This window comes from Pezoporus flaviventris, unplaced genomic scaffold (genome assembly GCF_033815535.1).
Source record: "Pezoporus flaviventris isolate CSIRO_AGI_PZ_B2104156 unplaced genomic scaffold, CSIRO_AGI_Pfla_v1 ptg000001l, whole genome shotgun sequence".
Classification (NCBI taxonomy): domain Eukaryota; kingdom Metazoa; phylum Chordata; class Aves; order Psittaciformes; family Psittacidae; genus Pezoporus; species Pezoporus flaviventris.
In genome coordinates, this window is record NW_026892549.1 from 20,747,608 (window position 1) to 20,770,847 (window position 23,240).

Below are 23,240 nucleotides of genomic sequence, written 5' to 3' on the forward strand. Positions count from 1 at the left end.
TCTGCTTATTTACCAGTGTATAGCACAAAGCTGTATCAATGGCTTTTAGTGTAAAAACCTACTATGAATAAATTTTGGGGTAAGAAAACTAGTAATATATTTTTGCATGTATCTCTTCATGACAGCTTATATGACGTGCACTTTAAAAAAAGCCACAGATAACTACATTTTCTATTATTCCTGGTCCTCTTTTCTCTTGCTCTTCTGAAATAGAAACTTGCTAAGCAAACCCACTTCCATGTTAAAAATAAAACTGAATGGAGAGATTAAAACCAGACCCCTCTAACTTTCTGAATCGTGCTACACCATGTTTTGTCCAGGAAAGATTAGCAACCTTTACCTAGTATGTTAGCTGTTAGAGGCAGTAAATGCCTGTACAGGAGAGCAATTTACATTATGGCCAGAACCTTGCAAAAATAAAACAAACAGGCAGAAAATACCCCACAATCAAGAGGCAGCAAGCTGAGCAGAAAAACTGCCTTGTGAATTTAGACTTTGCTATGTGTTGCATGAGAGGAGGAGGTACCTTTTGAATTCTTTTCGGGAAATAACTTCCAACATGCAATTTGGTACCAATGGCACAAAACAAATCTCATCTACTTAAATACTGGACGGGAAACTGCATTGCTTAGGAGAACCATTATATACAGAGTTTAAATTAGGGTACTGAAACAATCTGTGCAACAGAGTAAAGATATCAATAAATGACAATGTTAGAAACAATAGGCACAAGCAAAAATACTGTGGAAGCAAGCGTTCGTTCCTTTTGCACTGTCATGAAACAAAGGATGTTAAGTATATTGTTTTATACATGAGATAAGAAAGGTTATGTAACGACATAAGCCAAATCCAAAGCTATAATCTCCAGCCTTCCTTCTCGATCTAAACTGTTTGACTGGTTTTTGACTCAACTCCCACGTTCTTTCTCATAGGCTTACATAATTACTACTCATGACCACTATAATTTATAGCTGTAGAAGCTTATCTCAAGACAGAGTTAAGGCTGAGAGCCTAGGCAATTAAGTACAAAACATTACAGAGATATTAGAATTATTTCAAACAATGGTGCAATCTGTGTGCTACTGCTATCTAACAGCAAAGGGGAAGCTTATCAGACTTCAGCCATTCGTGCTTGTTGATGCAGAGCTTGAGAAGCCCTGGCTTTGTGTATGCAAGAGGGAAAACAAAAATCTCACATCAAAAAGAAAGTTATTCCTGTGCCAATCATAGCAAAGAAAAAGTACTTCAAATGCATTACATCAGGAATGCATTACTGACATCAACACATTTGTGTTACAGATCCACAAATGTTCTGTACAGCTTTGCTTTACATTCAAGTTTTAGACTACTGAATATTGAATCTTTCTTGTTGCCCAAGATAAGGAAATGTAGTAGTGCTAGCATGGACATATGCAGGGCCTTATCCATCTCAAACTAACCCTCACCTGACAGTTCCTCAAGCATGTATGCACCAAATAGGTTTTTCTTCTGGTGGAAAGCTTTTTTAAATGCAGAACATGAACAGCTACTTACAAGAACACGCATCACCTGTGAGAGCTAACTTGCTCTTCCTTAAATAGGAAAATTACATTAAAATTATCTTTATTCTAAAAATAGAGATAAAATCTTTTTAAAAGATACAGCTCATGATTAAGTTATTACAGAGACTGGTTCAGTATGTAAATCTCTGAGAAAAGCCTAAAAGTAAGGAAAAAAAAAACCAACAAACACTTTGATAATTTGAAATATCTGCTACGCAAGAATTGACTGTAGCTACATTCAGTTTTAAATAACTATAGTCTGCTCCAACTCCTTTCTTGTATACATATACAGAACCCAAGTTGCAAATAGATCCCCATAAGGCGCACAGCCAGGTTAAACACTTGTTGTGAACAAGAGCAGTGTTTTGGAACATACTTCACACAACAGCTGATACCAGTACTACCAACATATTCACTTAACACTTCATTTACGTCAAACTCAAGAGGTTTGCTAGAAAAACTAGCTGCTGTATCTGGTGTGGAACAAGAGGCCATAGAATAAGATGAATCTGAAAACAAAACAAGTTCTTACCCTCATGCCAAGTACCAAAAAGCCAATCTCTTCCATCAGAGGGTACTTGCTGACCTGCTGTTGTATCTTCTCAGCTGAAGCATACGGATCATAACTTTTCTGACCTATTTTTACATCCATTATGCAAGGCTTTTTAAACTTACGGGTCACATCTTCCAGTTTTAGATACGTATCTGTTAAAAAGACAAGACTTGCATAAACAGTGGGTCAAAGCAAACAATTACATAGTTTCTGCTGAGCTTCTGTGGAAGAAGAATATTTTAAGGCTTAAGATCACATGAGTTAAGAGTCAAATTTGTCTCTGAACACAGACTAAATCACAGTCATCGACACCCACAAATTCTGTTGGCATTAAATTCTAAATGCCTTATTGTTTAGAAAATTGTATACAATTAAAGTGTGCTAACCTAGCACTCAAATTCAAATTACTGCCCAGATGAAATTCATGAGTAGCTTTTATTAAGACATTAACATACCTCAAATAGCATTAATAAGCACATACAAATGCAGGTTACTACATGGCTGGTTTTGCAATGGAGATGGTGTTTTCTTTCTGTGTGAAAGGGCTAGAATTAAAATGGCATTTTTTTATCACATTAAAAATTAAATCAACATTTCAGATTCCTACCTACAGGGGCCGAAATGCATCTCATTTTTCTCCTTTTTATCCCACTCCCGTCTGCAATCATTTCTCATGGTGCACCTTTATGGGAAAACACTCCTCAAATCCTAGGGCTGCCTTTCATCCATTTCCAAAAGCCCCTTTGGGAGGGTGGGTGGATCAAAAACCCCAAGCCCTTGGAGAGCCTGGGGTTAAAGTAGTACCTCAGACCTGGTCAAACTGGTTTATGCTCTTCTCCAGTGCAGGTAAGAGACTATTACCAACATGATCTAAAGAACCAACTGTCAGAACACAACAAAAAAAAAACCAGACTTCCACTAACTGTCTGATTTGCAGACAACCCTTGCACAGATCTCCAGCCCTTTCCCAGGCGTGACATATGCCATGACAACACAAAGCATTAACACAAGTCTAATTTTTCATAGCAACTTCTGCAAATCTACCTGTTATCAGTCACAAACTTCACATTAAAGTTTTTCTTTCAAGTACAGTCTATTCCATGAGTGTATTTATTTGTCTTCAATGCAATCTGAATAGGCAAGCACATCTTATTATTCCCCATTCCTGCAGCATGATCCAAAATGGGATTGCCAAAGAAAGCAAAAACAGTCAAAGCTTAAAAAGAGAAGAAGGATCAAGTGCTTTGTTTTGATAACTGTACAGACAGGTAACAAAATCAGTTAGAGCTAAAACAAAGGGAACAAGCAATGATCTGTTTCCACTTACTTAATAAGTGGAAATACTTCCTTCATGGTAAGAAATGAAAAGGACTCTTATTACTTAAATAAGTCCTACCTAGAGCCTCAAGTCACCATCATGATCAAAAGTCCCAATTCCCCAGTACACCAATCTGAAATTAATGAACACTGCAGAGATACATCCAAGTTAAAGTCACTCATGCTTAACTCTGAGAAGCCAAAGGCAGCAAACATACTTGACATTCGCTCACTAGATATCCCCTAAGGAAAAGCAGGACAAATACAGAATACAATCCCTGGTATGGAGAATATCACCTGAAGTGTGGGTGCCACTTTTTCTATCCAAAAATTTTACACAAAGGTCTAATTCAGTCAGACACCAGCAGTTTTGGAGGGCTTTAGGGAACCATGTAACCAGGGAAGTCCATGTAACGTGATAGGTATCTATTATTAAAACAATAACTGTAAAAGTCTAAGCATCACCCTTCACACCTATTCTTTTTGCATGTTATGGAAATCACTGTAATCAATAGGTATGTGTCATCACTCTAAAGCAATCCAGAAAACAACAACTAAATGAACCTAAAGGGTTTTAGGACTCAGCTCTCAAAAGAACTGAGCCAGAGGTATGCCATGGGAGGTAGGGAAAGAAAATAAATACAGAAACATCTCAGAAAATGGTTGCAATCCTTCACCACCAAATTCAAAATGCTCTGGAAGATATAGCAAGCACCTCTGGACTCAAAAGTGCTGCAAATACAAAGTTATACAGATTGCAAGTTACTGCAAGTTATACAAATTGTCTAGATGCAATGTTTTTATCAACCCTAAAATATAACTGTATATAAAGTAGTGTAAAACATCTATTTCCACAATGCAACAAAAAGCAAACCCATAAAAACTTTAAAAAGCAGAACTTAAATCTCCCAAAACATAGCGTACTTCCTTTCAGGAAACATGCAGGCAAGAGTCACGCTCTTCCCACTGAAGGCACTTGTAGAGCACCCATGCTTATCCACTGTCCTCTACTCCACTAGTACAAATTCCTCTTTTTAAGCATATGGCACCAACATTCAGCACCTCCAATATATTTAGAAGTTTTAAATATCTGTTAATTTTTTAGTTCCCCATCCATTTAATATCTGTTAAACTACAATATCTTCCTTACTGACCTCCTAAAAAATGTAACAATTACTATTTTTAAAAGTATTAAAATAACTTAGGAGCTAACATTAGCCCTACAAAACACTAATTACTTGGCAAAGCCTGTGAATTATCCAGAAATGACTCATCTCTCTCACTTTTTTGGAATTACTAAGTCTTTATCACTGGCTAACTGCTAGCTCAGAATTAAGACTATGTTACATCTGTTCAGTGCACACCCCTACTCTCAAAAACGTTTTGTCCTTGTGGGGAGAGCAATGCCACCACAGACAAAGCGTTATGCCAAGTTAATTACAGCTTCAGAAAAATCCATCGAAGTGTCTATGCTTCATTTTTCCTGGCACTGTTCAGTTCTTATCTGCACTGTGTTCAAGATCTACAGTCTTCTGAAACAGAGCCCAAACCCACAATATCAGAACATATTACACCTTTCAACACTTATTCCTACAATATCTCAAATCATTGAGACTAAAGCAAACTAAGTAATCTTCAGATTCAGTCACTGGAAGGTATCACTACCTTTTGAAGTGAGGCTCTGACCCCATGTGTCCTCAAAGTCATCAACAAGTGCAACTGAGCCTAGATAACTGGAGCACTCTCCCTCCTGTCCTTTCGTTAAACAAAAAACCTGCAGCTTTTTCAAGCAGTTCAGATTTTCTACATTATTATGCAGTACACTGCTAACCCAAGATGCTTCTGAAAATCATGCATTTGCCATCTAAGACCAGGTTAAATTAAAATCTCCTTCAGAAAAAAGAACTTGTAATGATTTTTTTATCTTAGCTTTGGTTCATAATCCTGACTATATATTACAAGGATTTAAATAAATAATTCCTCAGAGGCTTGCCCTCCCCCTCCTTGTATTTTTCAGTGGCAGGGAAGGAGGCACAAAGATGTGGTCTGACATATTATTTACATATTTTATTACAATCCCAAAGGAGACAAGCACATACATGTTGATGCATTCAGTCCTAACTGGAATCAGAAGTGACAAAGTGAAGTGTCTGAATTCTTCTCAGAACTTACAAGACGTGTCTCAAAACATATGAGCAACAGGGAAAAGCCTCAGTTGCTCCCAGCAACAGAAAGGGAAAGGGGAAAAGAAAGGGGGGAGCAGAGAAGGCAGGGGGGAGCAGAGAAGGAAGGGGGGAGCAGAGAAGAGGGAAAGGGTCCCACATTTTTATAACAACTTTTCCAGTTCTTTATTAATCAACCCCAAATACTAGTGATGCCAGTGAATGCAGTTTAAATCAATTTGTCTCACTCCAATTTTAAATTATTTTAGAGAGATGGACTGTCACCCAACTCCTGTGCAGCAGCACTAGGTAATTACAGCATAGCAGGACAGTATTTTACAAATTTTATTGACACTGTATCGGTCCATCTTTTTTGTCACACCTCCGATAATATCACTTACATAAACACTTTTCACCCCTTTTAGCTAGCTATTTCATCCACTCATCTACATTTTCAGAATAGACTGATGCTTCTCCCTACATACTCCTCTAAGAAAATAAACTCCTTGTGTTCCTCCACCTTACCCACCACAGTTGCTGCTAACTTGTCACATAGACTCATAGAATAGTTAGGGTTTGAAAGGACCTTAAGATCCTCTAGTTCCAACCCCCCTGCCATGGGCAGGGACACCTCACACTAAACCATGTCATCCAAGGCTCTGTCCAACCTGACCTTGAACACTGCCAGGGATGAAGCATTCACAACTTCCTTGGGCAACCCATCCCAGTGCCTCACCACCCTTACAGTAAAGAATTTCTTCCTTATATCCCATCTAAACTTCCCCTGTTTAAGTTTTAACCCATTACCCCTTGTCCTGTCACTACAGTCCCTAATGAAGAGTCCCTCTCCAGCATCCCTACAGGCCCCCTTTAGATGCTGGAAGGCTGCTATGGGGTCTCCATGCAGCCTTCTCTTCTCCAGCCTGAAGAGATGCAACTTTCTCATCCTGTCTTCATACAGGAGGTGCTCCAGTCCCCTGATCATCCTCGTGGCCCTCCTCTGGACTTGTTCCAACAGTTCCATGTCCTTTCTATACTGAGGACACCAGAACTGCACACAGTACTCCAAGTGAAGTCTCACAAGGGCAGGATCACCTCCTTCGACCTGCTGGTCACGCTCCTTTTAAGACAGCCCACGATACGGTCACCTATGCCCAACCAAGAAACAATAAGGAATTACTGGGTTCACTACTCAGGTTGTACGAAGTTGTGTCCCCAGAATCTGTAGAACACCAACTGCCAAAGGAAAGGTCATGCTTCCAAATGTCAGGACTGCAAAAGCCTACAAATATATCCTCAATCTACATTTAAGAACTAGGTATCTTTTGAGCAGCTAGATTCCCTCATCGAATGTCACTGGGACACACCACAGCACATAAGCATATTGTTCAATCTTTTGAACCAGAACTTTATTCATGGCTAATCTGGGGGACAGGTAATAAACCCATCCCCACCTTTCCCAGAAATGTCCCCTCTCCATGTCCCTCCTCTGTGTGATTACTTCCCCCCTTCCTATTTTTCTGAACTTGCTTCCCTACTTTTTATGCAGTCCAAATGCAACACTGCTGATTGTTCGCACCTCTGGTGCCAAGCACCAATGCACACACAGAGATGAATCACAGGTTTTACTTCACACCTGGCATTAGCAAAACCACATTTGCAAATACCTACTAAACAACAAATGACTTCCAACATGAATGGCAATCTCCTTAGCTTTGGATGTATCTATTCTGTTAAGCTCCACCATCTCCAACATATTTGATGTCTATCAAGACTACACAAAACTGATTAATAATATAGATAATGGAGTTGGCAATGAACTGTTTTGTTTGAACCTTGGCCACAGCTGTCTATAAAGAGGGCTCCTGATGGTGCACTATTTCCAAGAAGCAAAACAAGCAAAATCAAAGTTAAGTCTTCCTTTAAATAGTCATTCCTACCAGCTATGTCTGGACTACTATTGGAGACCTGCCAAAATTCAGCCCCATGGTGCACACTACTAGTCAACTCCCAAAGTAAACTAGGCATGTGTTGAATTACTGTATCTTGGCTAAACCATGTATTTTTATAACTTAAGATTGTATTGTGAATAGAAAAAAATTATTTGCACTTTGGAGGGGACATTAAGTGAGCTCCATGACACACATAAAATTACGAGGGAAGGAAAAAGCTCCAGCAGAGCTATTTGAGTTAGTGCCAAATGCGAAAGTGTGAAGGGATATCTGAGCCAAGAAAGTGCTGGGTACTACCACAGTTCTCCTTGTATTTATTTTTGCTGAGTTTAGACAGTGCCTTTGGACACTGTCTTACTACTTTCTTGGGAAAACAAGTCTATCAAGTGACAACATGAGCAAAAGACAATTATATTAAGGAAGCCCAGCATCTAGTTTTGGTGGCCATGCATTTAAATAGACTTCATGGCATCCTTTTGTTTGCCTGTGTTCCAGAACTCCATTTCCCCAATGTGAATAATAGAAGTCCCCAAAAGAAAACTAGTTTCTGTTTTAAATACATCGATAATATCTATTTTCTCTTGAAGAGACAAGCTCCCAAAATACCTTTTTCTTCGTGACTCCTAGCATGTTTTACAAACATGAAGTTAAGATATCAGAGCTTTGTTCCATTCAAACAGAGGATGACAAGCAGAGCTCCCCAGAATGGGGAAATAACTGCTTTGTATGATATGGCATGGTGATGGTACCCAATCTCTGCAGATCCAGCAGCAGAGTCCAGTTTGAACACATCCCCCGTCTACTTTTTCTCCCTTACACACCCACACAGTGTCTGACTCTTGCTCTGATGGCCTGACCAGACATCAACATGCAACTAGCCCACTCCTCTGACATGATCCAGACTAGAGCAGCAGCTCCAGGCAGTATGCATCAGGTCCAGCTACTCAGGAAATGTTTGCCAGATAAACAGCCATGAGCCATCTCCCTGGGAGGAAGACCACAAGGACCTAATCCAGCCAGACAAATGGAAACTGGAACCAGTTGCTAGAGGGAACATTAGTGGGTTAGAAAGAAAAACCAAAAAACCCTACGGAGCTCACAACTATCAAAAATCAGTCTCCAGAAGATCTTTCCAGGAAGTTTGGATTAACAGATAAAATTAGAACAGTACCATTTGGTGCAGTAGGTGGTGACCAGACACCAAAGTATTTTGGCAGATATTCTCGCAGCTCCAGAAGAACACTGTCGCAACAGTCAGAGTCATAAACCTGAAATAAATTAGGGAGGGGTGGAGAGATCAGTTTAAGACATTCATTTTATACTTCCAATTGTCCCATAATTATAATTTCTTAGTCTTTGTTTTCATATGTTTAAGATTTCTACTTTGCATTTAAAAAAACATACAAGATGAAGATGATAATTATCACAATCCAACATAAATGAATGGTATACCTTATTTCAAATTTAAAAGTGGAAAAAAACATATCAACTCTACAACTAATTTATGGCTTCACTTGTGTAAAAATTCTAAACTGTAATTGTTAGCATCAAAGTATATTTAGCAAAAAGGGTGTTTTCCCATCCTGGATCCAAGACTGTATAGGATTACTACATAATATCATATATCTGAAGCTTTTTTAAGTTATGTCAAGTAAAGCATATAAGCTCAGCCTGGATAGTATTCCCTCATTTCGTCCAAACTAACTCATCCTGCAACTCCACCACACAGAAAATGCACAATTCAGATATATTTCCTTTCATTTCCTTTAACGCTTCCAACAATTTTTGCAGCTTCTGTAAGAAAACCAGATCTGGGTATATTCCTGAAAGAGTAAAACTTCAAAGTTAAAACAAAACCTTGGATACTGTCTTCCACAGAATCCCATGATTGTCACCAGCTTGCAGTGTTAAGAGAGTTTCAAAACCATTCCCTTGACCAGATTCACCCCACCTCACCTGAAGATCTAGTTACAGACATAGGGGATAGCCTACAGCACAGTTCAATATGCTTGGCAAACTAAAAGATTTATATCCACACAAGTACAGGTTACAATGATTATTACTGCATTTAGGAACCATCCCATCCTAATCCCCTTGCAGCAATCCCAGTTCTGATGCTATCAGACTCGTGTCCTGCCCTACAGCAGCTGCACAGCAATACCCACAGACTCTGCACACCAGTGACCAGGGCAAGCCAACAATTCTGCTTTTACTTCAGCACACAATGCACAGGAGTGCAGTCAGAGCAAGCTGCAAACCCAGAAGCAATGCAAAAATATATTAAGGTGTTAACTGAGCTCTGCAAAGTTGGCTCAGCTAGTTGCTTCAAGATCCACATTTAACTATGGCTGGGGAATATCTAGTGATGGAAATGACAAAGGGTAGGTATTGTAAAAGACATGCCTTAAGCATTGTAGTATTAACACATCTAGGGAGGAAAAACCAAAAAGCCAGACCTGAAGTGCAATTACTATTTTAGAGCATCAAGGCAAGCCTTGGCTATGATCACTGATGCCGTGTAACTCTAGACAGAGCCTCATGCAGCAACAGAATGTTAAAATTAGTCAGTGCGGGTTTGTGCTATATTTAGGTTTTACCACAGAAACCTCAAACTGGGCGAACTCAAATCACCAGTCTGCTTCAAATGCACAGTGCTGTTCAATAGCCCTTTAGGCACATTTAATAGAGAGCTCTCCTGGGTTTGTAACAGCCACTACTCTGACACCTTTATGCTAGCACTGTTACAGGGTAGTGACCAAGAAGGAAGTGATACAACCAAACCCACACTGACTTTTCATTACAGCATTTAAGTTAAGCCATTCATTTAACTAACTCATAGCATAAAACCCCTTTTAAAGACCCTAAAGAAAGGGCTGAATCCTCAAGGCTCAAACCACACAAGTACGTGCACAGCATGATACAACACACTGACATGCACCTACTGCCACACCCTCTACCACTATGGTTGCTATCTTAAGCATACAAAAGTTGCTGGGTGTGTATCTTACAAGTCACAGTGTCACATCACAGGGCAGTGACCTCTTTTCACAAGTCCTAGTTGTGGCAAGCTGGCACAACCTCCGAGGTCTACAGGTAATTGTACATCTAGGCCTACTTTTCCTTTGTGTGCTCTCAAGATGGTACAGTGATACTCTTGTGCTCCAAGACAAAAGAACTTGCCTGTCCCCTGGGATCAGTGGCTGCTGTTTATTTTTATTTACGCAACATTTCTTTGCTGAGCCTAAGGTGTTGCCAGCAGAAGACAGTGCTTTCCCCAGAAGCCTGCAGTGTAGCTTGATTCTACTAGTTTAAGGAAGAACAAAAAATTAAGGGTGGGAGAAAAGAGAGAGAAAAAGATTGGCACCACTCAGATGCTGAAGCAGAGACTCATCCACTGCTATCTTTTGGAAGAGTTCACTGTTCCTCACAGTATAGAGGACTGTTTCTGGGCCAGGAGTCCAGCACTGACTGGTGGAATTACTTCACACTGTGGGTATTTTCACACAAGTAGTACAAAGCCAATTTTCACTTACTGTGGTAGTTTATTATCATAGCACCTCATAGCAAAGACATGGAAACCGCACTGCACCCAGCACAAATACTTTTTTCCCAGGTGAATTTAAGCAGAAATGTGAGGCACTAAATTATCATGCAGTATCACAGTCTTTACATGGAAGCAAGCATATATATTTAGGACAGGTCAAAGAGGAGAGAGATGGAAGCAACAAGTGCAGCAGATGAGGAGAAAAACTGAATGTAACTGGGAAAAAAAAACAAACAGGCAAACATAGTAAGAATTCATTTGTTTAGCCTATTGGTAAAAAAGTTCTGAGAAAGTGGTATCAGGAGACAGCGACATCAGGAGACAGCTTCCAATTTTTAAGAGACAGTACTCTTGCTTTGACTCACTTTCTAATCACCAACCTAAGACAATTAAACCTAGCAACTTAGCAAGTAGCCAGGAGTACGCTCCTGTGCATTTCAAATAGTAGGATACAATAAAGATATTCAGATAATTTATAATGGGGTGTAATAGCCCAAAGTCAACACCAAACTGGGAAAAGAGCTCCAAGAGTGGTATCTTCCAAGTAGTGTAGCCTTTAACACACTGGTATCAAGACATTTTAAACAGAAACAAAACTCACAGTAATGCATTTTTCAGTATCATTAATTCAGCATAACTAAGTGTATTATTTCTGTCTCTCAAGAATTTATCTTGCTCCCAGAAACAGTAATGAATTCCCCTCATCAGTTTGATGTAACATATACAAAGCACTTATTTGACCTTAATATAAACTTCAGTTTCTCCCTGTAATGTATTTCCATGTCAAACAAAAATAAGCACTCAGTTAATAAAGATCAGAGGAAGTCATTCGGTGTGGGCAAAGCAACAAAACCAGATATTTCAGGAATTGTACTCCTTCATATGCAGGAGAAGCATTTCTGCTCATTAGAACGGGGCCTTACAAACAGCACCACACCATAGGCATTTCTTCCCATGTCATACAACCCGCAAGCTACACATTTAGATGTCATTCAGAATGCCAAATATAAATGTACACATCACAAAACCATCCCTAAAATTACACAGGATATTAACTGTGCAGCTCATGCCCTGAAATGTATCACTACCAACACTGCTGAAAAACTCATGGAAAAGACAGGTTATCATTTAACCCAAGACAACCTTTAGAAATAGACCATTCTATTTTTACTTATATCAGCAATATTCCAAGTTCATTTCAAGAAGCTGCACTTTCTTTTAGTGTAAAAACAGGTCCATTTTTCCAGCATACACTTACAAATGTAAGTTATTTCTGCTTTACCGGTAACTGTACCGGTTCTGAGGCTATCAGACTCATGTCCTGTCTTGCAAACCAGCAGCAGCCACACCAGCATCTTCATCCAACAAATCAAGAACTGAAAAACAATTCAATGTCAGCTCAGCCAGGGCAGATATCCCTTCTACGTATCACAGGCTACATTATTCCAACAGTACAAACTGGAGACACAAAATGTTATAACTGTTGGGCTTAAAAGCAAGTAAACATGATGCCGACATCTGGAAGGCTCACAACACAACCATTACAAATCACAACAACTAACTCATAGGAAGAATATGCCCCAGATATGTCCTGAGGCAGCTCAGATAGTCTAACAGACACTATGAAGTCATAATTTCCAGTTACTCAGGACTTTTTAATTCTGAAGCAAATTTACCATCCCTTAGTTTTTAATCCAAAGTACACTCTGTTTTGGTAAGTCTGATCCAAACAGATTAATCTGATTTTTAATGCAAACAGGAGCTGCTTGGGAGAACAGTAATGTTCTTTTCCTTATTTGAAGCAGCTCAACATTTAGGTTTTTTTGTTTTCTAAAGACCAGCTAATCACACAAATCACAAAGTGAGAATAAAACAAATGTTTAAATTTCATCAGGAAACTAGTTCTGGCAGTATGGACCTGTCTTTAATTGTCTTGATGAAAAAAATACATATTGGCAAAAATGTAGTCTAAACAGAATCTTCTAAAGTACACAAAAAGAGTTGATTTAAAAGAATATATATTTTATATTTGCATTATTTTAAAGCTACTTAAGTAGGAAACTTTAAATGCCAGAGTAGCATGTCAGCCTGAAACATCACCTTTTCTTATTGCTGGCTATCGTAAAGTGTCCCTTAAAAGCAACAGCGCTATAGCTTGCAGAGTCTCAGCATACACAATCAGCTGCCAACATCAGGCAGAGTTCAGCTTCCAATATGTTTTTGGGAGCGGGTCTTGAGGGGTGGGAAGCAGTTAATAAGCCATGTGCTCAAATTAGCAAATGCAAGATTTACAGATGATAGTGCAACCTTAATTCTGTCTCCCAATGTGTATGCATTATATTACAGACTTTAATTACCTGAGCGTACGCTGCATTTCCCTCCAGACTGCTACATCACCCACTTACACCAGACAAGTACAAGGGCCAAAAAAAAATGAGGTTGAAACAGCAGCTGTGATTTCAGCAACTCGTAACTGCTTGGCTTTACAACTCGGATGATAGCTTCTTTTTTCATAGTACCACCATCATGGTCTGACTTGCAAGTGCCTACAGTATTTGTTTCAACAAATATGACAGGAATTGAGCCATCTTTGCTTATATTCAAACTATCTGATATCGGAGTAATTCCAAAAATTAAATATTTGTGAATGCTGTTCTACTAAATGCTATTATACTGAATTGCATATTTTACTAATACATCGATAATACTACACATGAGATAGTAACCACTATTCTCACACCTACAGAAAAAAAAAAATCTTAAAACAAATCAGAATATATTCCCACAATCTGATCACATAAATGGATTTTCAAGTAAGTATGATGCATGCTTGTGACAATCATATCGTTCTTCCAAGTGTCGGGGGGGGGGGGGGGGGGGGAATTACAGCAGATTTAGCCATCTCACCTTCTAAAAAAAATGAAGGCTGTGAAAATAACTTCCAAAAATCTCCCAAAGAGATACTTATTTGGTCATGTTTATCAACCAGTCATTCTCTAACAATGCCAAAAAACAGTAGGTCTTATTTCATCCACTTCCACATGTTTTATGTGGTCAACTTTAGGCTGACTCTAGCAAGATTTGCAGCCCCAGGCATGGAATCATCTTTACAAGAGGCAAAGCAAACCCTGACCCATTTCTGAGGATGTGGCAGAGCTTCAAAACTTCAGCAGACAGAAGAAAAAAATGAAAAGGCAGCAGTCAAGCACAGCCATTACAGCAATGCTGAACAAACAGCACAGCGGAGCCGCATGTGAAGACCTGCAGGAGCCACAGACACCATACACAACTAGTCACTCTGAAACAGTCAGAGGTAAGCTTGATAGAGACAGACGGATGCAGCCCCTCTTTCTGTCCAATAACCACTTACTGCAGAGGCAAGGCATTTAAGTATTCTGAAAGACATAAGCAGGCACCTGACATTGCCCCATCACAAGCAAAAAGGGTTGTTTCCCTCTTCACAGGACAGCAAGCTCCCTTCTCATCTTTCATCCCACAAGATTTCTGGGCAACTAAAGATTAACAACAAAGCAAGTTTAAACTATTTCCTTCACTCACACCACCCCTACAACTAAACAAGACACCCAGCTGAGGACTGAGCAGGGCAGTGGGCATCAGGACGTTCTTGGTCAAAACTGGAAAATTACAAGATCACGTTTCATCAGGAATCTCCTGCCACAGAACAGAGCTTCCTCTTGCCTTCAATCTGTCCTAGGTTCACAACTCAGCAGCCCAATCAGATGTTACATTCAGCTTCAACTGTGCAGGAGCTGGAGTCTTCCATCAACTTCAGAGCTCTTTGAAGTCAAGGATAATTATCCTTTCAGGATGTGCAACAAAGCCAGATCCCTCAAGCACCACTATCACCTGTTAAGCAGTCTCCTAAGTAGGTCATGAGACTCTGATGAATATAGTCCAAAAATACATGGCAAACTGCACATCAAGGTCTCTACTCCAGAACGTACATTCCCTTGGTTCAGTTATGTCAATGTGCATTAAGACAGACTGGAACAGAGTTCACATTAGGCACTCTCCACTAGAGACCAAAATAAAGAGAACCCATCCTAAAAAAAAAAAAAAAAAAAAGCCTAAAAAAAGGCATACTACTGTCAGTCACCTGATAAGGAAGTTTCAATTTTAACTCACTAAATACTTCTCCCATTCTTACTTGCTCTTCCTTCTTACTTTGACAACACTTACCATCCACCCAATTGAACTGTACTGATGTTGTCCTCAAGTTACCCACTGCAAAAACTCAAGCTACCAGCAGCCAGAGATCCAGCAGATTTCAAAACAAGTCAAGTCTCTTTGCCAGTTCATACCTCCTTTGAAGAAGTATGGTATGACCAGTTCTCATCTATCTTTACAACTTTTGTGCCAAGGACAGCTGTGTTACTGCAATGCATGAAGTGGTGCAACAGGAATGCTGCTTTGCATTTTAAGGAAAGACACGGATCTGGTCAGAAACCACCACCTTGACACATCCAAATCCTCACCGATGCAAAAGCAAGTTGAACAAAGACAGCGGCCAGAGCGTTTTCATACAACTTCCTGCTTCAGGACGATGAGGTTTTTTTTACAGCAACTCCAACTATTCAAGAGCTATCAAAAGCTCCTCTGCCAGCAACAGACTCTACCTTGCGATGAGAACACTTAACATGACAGGGGCAACTAGTAGTAATCCTAATAAAACAAATGGACAGAGAAGAATAGCACCTACTAAAAGTAATTTTAGTTGATAGCTTGTGATTCTAGGAAAGTATGCAATAGCTCCTTCCACAAGGACTAAAAATAACACCCCAAAAGCTTTTCTCATATTTTCTACTGAAATAGAGAGGTTTTCAGCTGTTCAATAAGATACAGTAACATCAAAATAGAGATTTTTTTTTGTTTGCTTTGAATAATTAACTGTTTGGAGTCCCACCTACATTTTTGTTTGTGCAAAACTGGAAGTTACATTATCAGCTGTGAGCCTACGTGTTTCTTTTACTCGCCAGTCTAATGGACAAGCATACTGGTTCTTGCTTCCCAAACCTGCAACCAACCTTCCTGCTCACCACTGGCAAGGAAGGAAAGCAGCAAGGCTAAACTGTGTTAGAACACAGGGGCAAGAGAAACTGAAAAAGAACAGTAATAATACCACTATGAAACCTTAGGACGACTTTGATCAGTGTCTGCTCCAGTAAGGCAAAGTCTGGGTAACTGCATTCTGTAACACTCAGGCATGGTAAGCCAAGTAATTTGTTTTGCTTTGTCAGTAAGATTTATATACACACGCACATGTACATATATTTATATAATACACACACTCAGAAAAATAAATATCAAAAGACTGAAAAATAATTGCTACCAGATTGCTCCCCAAGTATTGAATATTACAGGAGTTTTAACAAGCATGTTATAAGCAGTAGGACATTCAACATAATCATAGAATCAACTCGGTGGGAAAAGACCTTTAAGATCATCAAGTCCAACCGTTACCCCAGGACTGCCAAGTCCACCACTAAACCATGTCACTAGGGGCCTTATCTACATGGTTTTTGAAGACTTCCAGCAATGGTGACTCCACCACTTCCCTGCTCCAATGCCTGACCACCCTTTAGGTGAAGAAATATTTCCTAAAATATTCAATCTAAACTCTTCCTGGTGCAGCCTCCCCATTTTCTCTTGTACTATCACTTGTTACTTGGGAGAAGAGACCAGCCACCTCCTCACTCCAACCTCCTTTCAGGTAGTTGTAGAGAGCAATAAGGTCCCCCATGAGCCTTCTCTCCTCCAGACTAAACAACCACAGTTCCATGAAACATTCCCCATAAGGCTTATTCTCCAAACCCTTCACCAGCTTTGTTGTTCTTCTCTAGACCCTGCTCCAGCACCTCAATGTCTCTCTTGTAGTGAGGAGCCCAGAACTGAACACAGTATTCAAGGCACAGCCTCACCAGTGCTGAGCACAGGGGGATGATCACTGCCCTGGCCCTGCTGGCCACACTATTGCTGATACAGGCCAGAATGCTGTTGGCCTTCTTGGCTGCCTGGGCACAAATTGGTTCATGTTCAGCAGCTGTCAATCAGCACCCCCAGGTCCCTTTCTACCGAGCACCTTTCCAGCCACTCTACCCCAAGCCTGTAGCATTCCATGGGGTTGTTGTGACCCAGCACTTTGCCTTGTTGAACCTCATACCATTGGCCACAGCCCATCGATCCAGCCTGTCCAGATGCCTCTGCACAGCCCTCCTACTCTCCAGCAGATCAACGCTCCTGCCCAACCAGATGCTGTCTACAAATTTACTGAGGGTGCAATCAATCCCCTCATCCAGACTGCCAGTAAAGACAGTAAACAACACTGGCCCCAATACCAGGCCCTTCAGGACATCACTACTGACCAGTTGCCAACTACACATATCACCATTCACCACCACTCTTTGGGCTCAGCCATCCAGCTAGTTTTCAATCCAGTGAAAAGTACACATATCCAGGCCATGAGCAGCCAGATTTTCCAGAAGATTGGTGCTGGAGACAGTGTCAAATGCTCCAGTGAAGTCCAAACAGACAGTGTCTACAGCCTTATCAACCAGATGGGTCACATTGTCATAGAGGGAGATCAAGTTGGTCAAGCAGCACCTGCCCTTCATGAACCCATGCTGACTGGGCCTAATCCTCCAGTTTTTCCGCATGTGCTGTGATCTCACTCAGGATGACCTGCTCCATGACCTTCCCCATCAGTGAGGTCAGGCTGACAGGACTGTAGTTTCCAGGGTCCTCCTTCCTGCCCTTTTTGTAGAGATGTGATGCTGGCCAACCTCTAGTCTTCTGTGACCTGCTCACTAGACCAGGACTGCTGACAGATGATGAACAGTGGCTTGAACTCACCTGCAAGCTCTCTTGGGTGGAACCCATCTGGCCCCATAGACTTGTGTACATCTAAGTGGAGCAGGAGGTTACTAGTCATTTCTTCCTGGATTATGGGGACTTGTATCAGCTCCCATCTTTGCCATCCAACTCAGGAGACTGAGTACCCTAAGGATAGCTTGTGTGACTATTAAGGACTGAAGCAAAGGTGGCATTAAATATCTCAGCCTTTTTATCATCCCTGGTCACTAAGTTTCCCCTAGTATCTAGTAAAGGATGGAGGTTCTCCGTGGCCCTCCCTTTATTGCCAATATATTTGTAAAAATACTTTTTATTATCTTTTATAGCAGTGGCCAGATTTAGTTCCAGCTGTGCCTTTGCCTTTTTAATTTTCTCCCTGCATTACCTAACAATGTCTTTGTACTCCTCATGGGGTGACAGTCCCTTCTTCCATAGGTGATAGACTCTCTTTTTCCCGAGCTAGAGCAGTATCTCCTTGTTCAGCCAGGCTGGTCTCTTCCCCATCAGTTCGATTTTCAGCACATGGGGACTGCCTGCTCCTGCACCTTGAAAATTTAATTCTTGAAGAGTATCCAGCCTTCCTGGACCCCTTTGTCCTTCAGTAATGTTTCATAAGGGGTTCTCTCAACCAGCATCCTAAATATGCCAAAGTCAGCCCTCCAGCAACCTAAGGTGGCAGTTTTGCTGACCTTCTTCCTGACTTCTCCAACCATCAAAAATTCTATTATTTAATTTTGTCCCAGACAGCCTCCAACCAGCACATCATCCGCCAGTCCTCTGGGAACAGCAAATCCAGCCAGGCATCTCCCCTGCTTGGTTCACTCACCAGCTGGGTCAGGAGCTTATCTTCCACACCCTCCAAGAACCTCCCGGACTGTTTCCTCTCTGTGGTATTGTATTTCCAGCAGACATCTGCTAGGTTTAAGTCCCTCATGAGAACAAGGGCTAGCCACTGTGAAACTTCTCCCAGTTGGAGAATGCTTCATGCACAGCTTCATCCTGGTTAGGTGGTCTGTAACAGACTCCTACTAGGATACCTGCTTGGCTGGCCTTCCCCCTGATCTTCACGCACAAACATTTAACCTTCTTGCTTATAACATTAAGTTCCAGGCAGTCAGTGCATGCCCTGACATACAGGGCAACCCCATCACTTCTCCTTCCTTACCTATTCCTTCTGTAGCTGTCCACTGCAGCACTCCAATCATGCAAACAATCCCACCACATTTCTGTAGTGGCAACTATGTCATGGTTTGCCTGCTGCACAATGGCTTCCAGCTCCTCCTATTTGTTGCCCATGCTGTGGGCATCGGCACATATTCATTCAAGTTTCCCTGTGTATCTGGCCTCCAACAGTGGCATGGCACCCCCTGGCTCATTTCTAGCAAGCCTGGTTTTATCCCCTTCTCCCTTCGAACCTAGTTTAAAGCCTTCTCTATGAGCCCTGCTAACTCCTGAGCTAGGATACTTTTCCTCCTTTGGGACAGGCATATCCCATCTGCTGCCAGCAGGCCTGGAGCACGTAAATTAACCCACGGTCAAAAATCCAAAAATTCTGACACTAACACCAGTGCCAGAGTCAGGAATTAATTTTCATGATTTTCCTGATGTTTCCACTGTTATTGCTTGTGACTGGCAAGAGAGACGAGAAAGCTACTTGGGCTCCTGAACAAGTCACCCCGCGGCCCTGAAGTCCTTCTTGAGAACCTTCAGCCTTCTTGTTGATGAGACTTCCTCACTGCCCTCCTGAAAGACTAGTAAAGGATAGTAACAATTAATATTTAATAGAGTTTTTAATTTGCTTATGGTTAATCTGGTACCTGGATGACCAAGAACATTATATTCCGCCATACGTACTGGTGATTCACATCTCTTTGCATACATAACAAACGTCCTTATGCAACATTCTCATATTACAAGCCTCTTTTTTTTAATCTGCAAACTGGAATTCTTGTTTTCAGAGACTGAATATATTTTCCTTTTCTTTCAAGGAGGCAACCTACACCTTCCTCAATCCCATACTGGCAGCCCACCAGCCATATCTTACTTTTAAATAAATTTATTACGCACAAAGTACTGTATTTTCTGTGTAACACCAAGATACCTTTAATGAGTTTATCCATATTCTGAAATATTCCTAACTGAAGTTTAAATGAGATTTGATCCAGCACTTGCATGACCCTCTAGCACAGCAGGAGCACTGTACTGTAACTTAATCCAATTTAACATACTGTGGATATGCACATTACAACTATGCATTATTCCTTTATTTTCAGCTAATCTACTCTTGGGCAAGAATCTTCCTCAGAATCAGGTTGGTAGGAGAACTGGATTTTTTTTTCATGTTTTCTCACATAGCATGGACTGTGGACTACTAAGTAGTAATAGTCCACCCAGTAGTTCCCCAATACCATCAAATTGCAATAACGACCTTTTACTGTCTCCTTTTATGAGATTTTCTTAGATTTATTAAAGCAGGTTATAGTTTATTCTGTGCTACACAATACACAAGGAGCACAGCAAAGAGATGCTCACCAGACCCTTCTAAGTTAACCTTCTACCAGGCAGCGAGTCCCTTCCAAACTGATTGTGCTATAGTGTACAAGAATCACAAATCTGTCATACTTTTTAAATCTTACTGTCCTGGTACAGCAGGCTTTCAGCCATTTAATAGTGGTCTGAAGTACCAAAAAAAAAGGGTTTATAGGACAGTAGTAGGAGCTCATCAGATTCTTAGACCTACGCTTCATCTCTCTTAGACAACTCCTAATGAGAAACAGATTTGGATACAAGCTGCCAGTATTTCAAAATCGGTCAAAAAGCCATTTTCTTCTCATTAGCTGAAGAGTACTGCATGATCTTTCTTTTATAAAAATTTTTCTGTCCAGGCTTGTGGTTTAAAGAATAGAGTATGAGGCAATATCACACACTGGTTTGGGTACTTAAATTTGTTTCTTTTCCCCAGCAAGACAGAATCTCTCCCAGACAGATTCTCAACAGGAGGAATGATGCCACAGGCAGAAATGGGCTGTATCAGAATATGCTCACTGCGTTTGCAAACAGGTAATTTGTATACTTCAGTACAGGTGCCTCTTCTGGACATGTAGCAGGATCTGGATGTACCAGAATGAAACGCGGCCAAAGATAACCATTCAGGACATTGAACTACAGCTCCGAATGTCATATTAACAAAAAGTTTGGGCACAGCATTGCATCTCCAAAATAAGATGTTAAGAGAACTGCGCATCGTATTTTTCCAAGCTTTGTCCTTACAAGACTGAAAATCAGAACCTTAGCTGGGGACTTGATCACAGGATAAGGATATTTTAGTACACAATAGCAGCATGACAGCCATCAGCCATTCTTTTTTCAGTCAAGGATAATCATCTAAATCAAGACTATAAAACAAGTTAACTGAGTTTACAAAATAGGGTAATTCATCCTGAAGCAAGACACTTCCAATCCCTCTCCTTTTCCGTCACTAGCAGAGAACAGTTGACAGAACACAGGCTGCCTTATCATGATTTGTGCTATATAGGCTAAAAGAGGGCTGAGCTTTATGAGTCAGTTCTTGCAGCTCCATGCAAAAGCTTCCAGGCCAAAACACATCTTTCAGGCTGCTGGCTTGATTTTATGCCATGGAGGGGGAGGGAAGTCACCAGAAGTCTTCTGCACTGCCTGAAGCTGCTTGAATACTAATTAAAATTAGACAATGCAAAAAAGAAGAAAGCATCAAGCAGCAGTGAAAAGCCACAGTATAGGAGTAGTGGCAGGTTACTGACAATCAGGTAAGTAACATAGTAAGGAGAAAATTATTGATAATGGTCCAAGCAGGCACACTCCCTGCACATTTCTTCTCTGTAACCACAGAAGCACAAGGAATTATGTCTTCAGGAACATTAACGTAATTGGGTCTTCACTAACATGCTATCCTCTAGTCAAAAACTCAAAAACTGTCACAAGACAGATGGCAGAAGTTGAACAAACAATATTAATTCTGCCTTACATCAGATTGTAAAATGAGTTAGTAAATTCTTTAGGGGAAACAAAACAGAAAGCCAGGTCACTGCCCTATTGAAACCTGCATTATAATGCAGCCAACAGAAGTTCAGAACAACAATTGTACAGGCTACCATGAAACCATTGCTTCCTAACCTTCAAGTGCTTGACTCTCACCTAACTAACTTAAATCTCTTTTACATGCTGAAGCTATTTGTGTCTCTTACATCCTGGCTTTGTTTTCAGAACATGCAACAAGAGTGAAAAACAATTTCTATTATCTACAGTGGTAACAGCTTCCTTGCATTCATATTATATGTCCGCAGGGCTTGAACCCTGAACTTTCAAACTACTGCTATGGCAGTTAACAGAGCCATCATTAACTGGCAATGGGTGGAAGATCTGTTATCCAGAAGGGCCATGTGATTAGGCCGATTATCTTTTCCCAATGCTACGTGGGGTAAATCAGCTCCCTTGGTTCCCAAGCATTGTGACAGAGACAGAAGGCTGCCAGAGCTGAACTGGAACTGGGAGAACCCCATCTACCTTGTCATTCCAACCTTCCTTTATCACCCTTGCACTCTGGGACAAAGGTATCTGGGCAAGACTTGTAATAAACATTCTCAGAAACCTTATAGTACTGCAGGTATGTTATTTGGAGCCATAACTTGACTCCAAGCCATGACCTGCAGCCATTAGCAAACGGGGGGGGGGGGGGGGGAGGGAAAGGGTAAGTGATGGAAGTTGTCCATGCTGCCAGAGCTTTCTCAGGACAGTTTTCAGCAAGCGGGATGAGGGGGAAGGTATACTTATACCCCAAGCATCCCACAGTCACCATAGGAAAGCAGAAGGCCAATTCAAATAAAAGTATACAGGAACACTGATTGATCTGTGAAGCATAAAACCCCAGTTTATTACCTACTGCATTAGTAGGTTTTGAAACTTCAGTATGCCATGCTCAGAACAGGTACACACAGTAACAAAGGTTTACAGCCCCACCGAGGGAATGCCAGAGTGAAAGAGCTGCCATTTCAAAAGAGTTCACCATCCTTCTCTTGTTCTGTTGAACATAGCAAACACTCAATCTCTTAGTGCTAAACACACAGCTTGTAGGAGGAAATGGTAGTCATGAAGGTAACATTAACAACTGTAAATTCTCTCTTCCTCTGTTTTAAATAATTGCAGCCCAAGCTCTATGGTCTTGTGCCTCCAAAAGCAGTTTGTCCTATTTAAAGCTTGACATTCCAGCTTCCTCCCCCTCTTCAGGGCACCAACAAGACTGTAGTTTCTGCAATGCTACATTCT

General features: G+C 40.8%; 1 protein-coding gene across 2 annotated transcripts in view; it reads right to left on the reverse strand.

The window, feature by feature from the left end:
- The window catches only part of IPMK (inositol polyphosphate multikinase), a 46,252-nt gene that overhangs the window by 13,287 nt on the left and 9,725 nt on the right, over positions 1-23,240 (reverse strand). For both annotated transcript variants that reach the window (XM_061446962.1, XM_061446971.1), the window contains exons 3-4: positions 8,697-8,793; positions 2,074-2,246 (exon numbers count right to left, since the gene is read on the reverse strand). In XM_061446962.1, the coding sequence (XP_061302946.1) occupies positions 2,074-2,246; positions 8,697-8,793 (270 nt within the window). The remainder of the gene's footprint in view (positions 1-2,073; positions 2,247-8,696; positions 8,794-23,240) is intronic.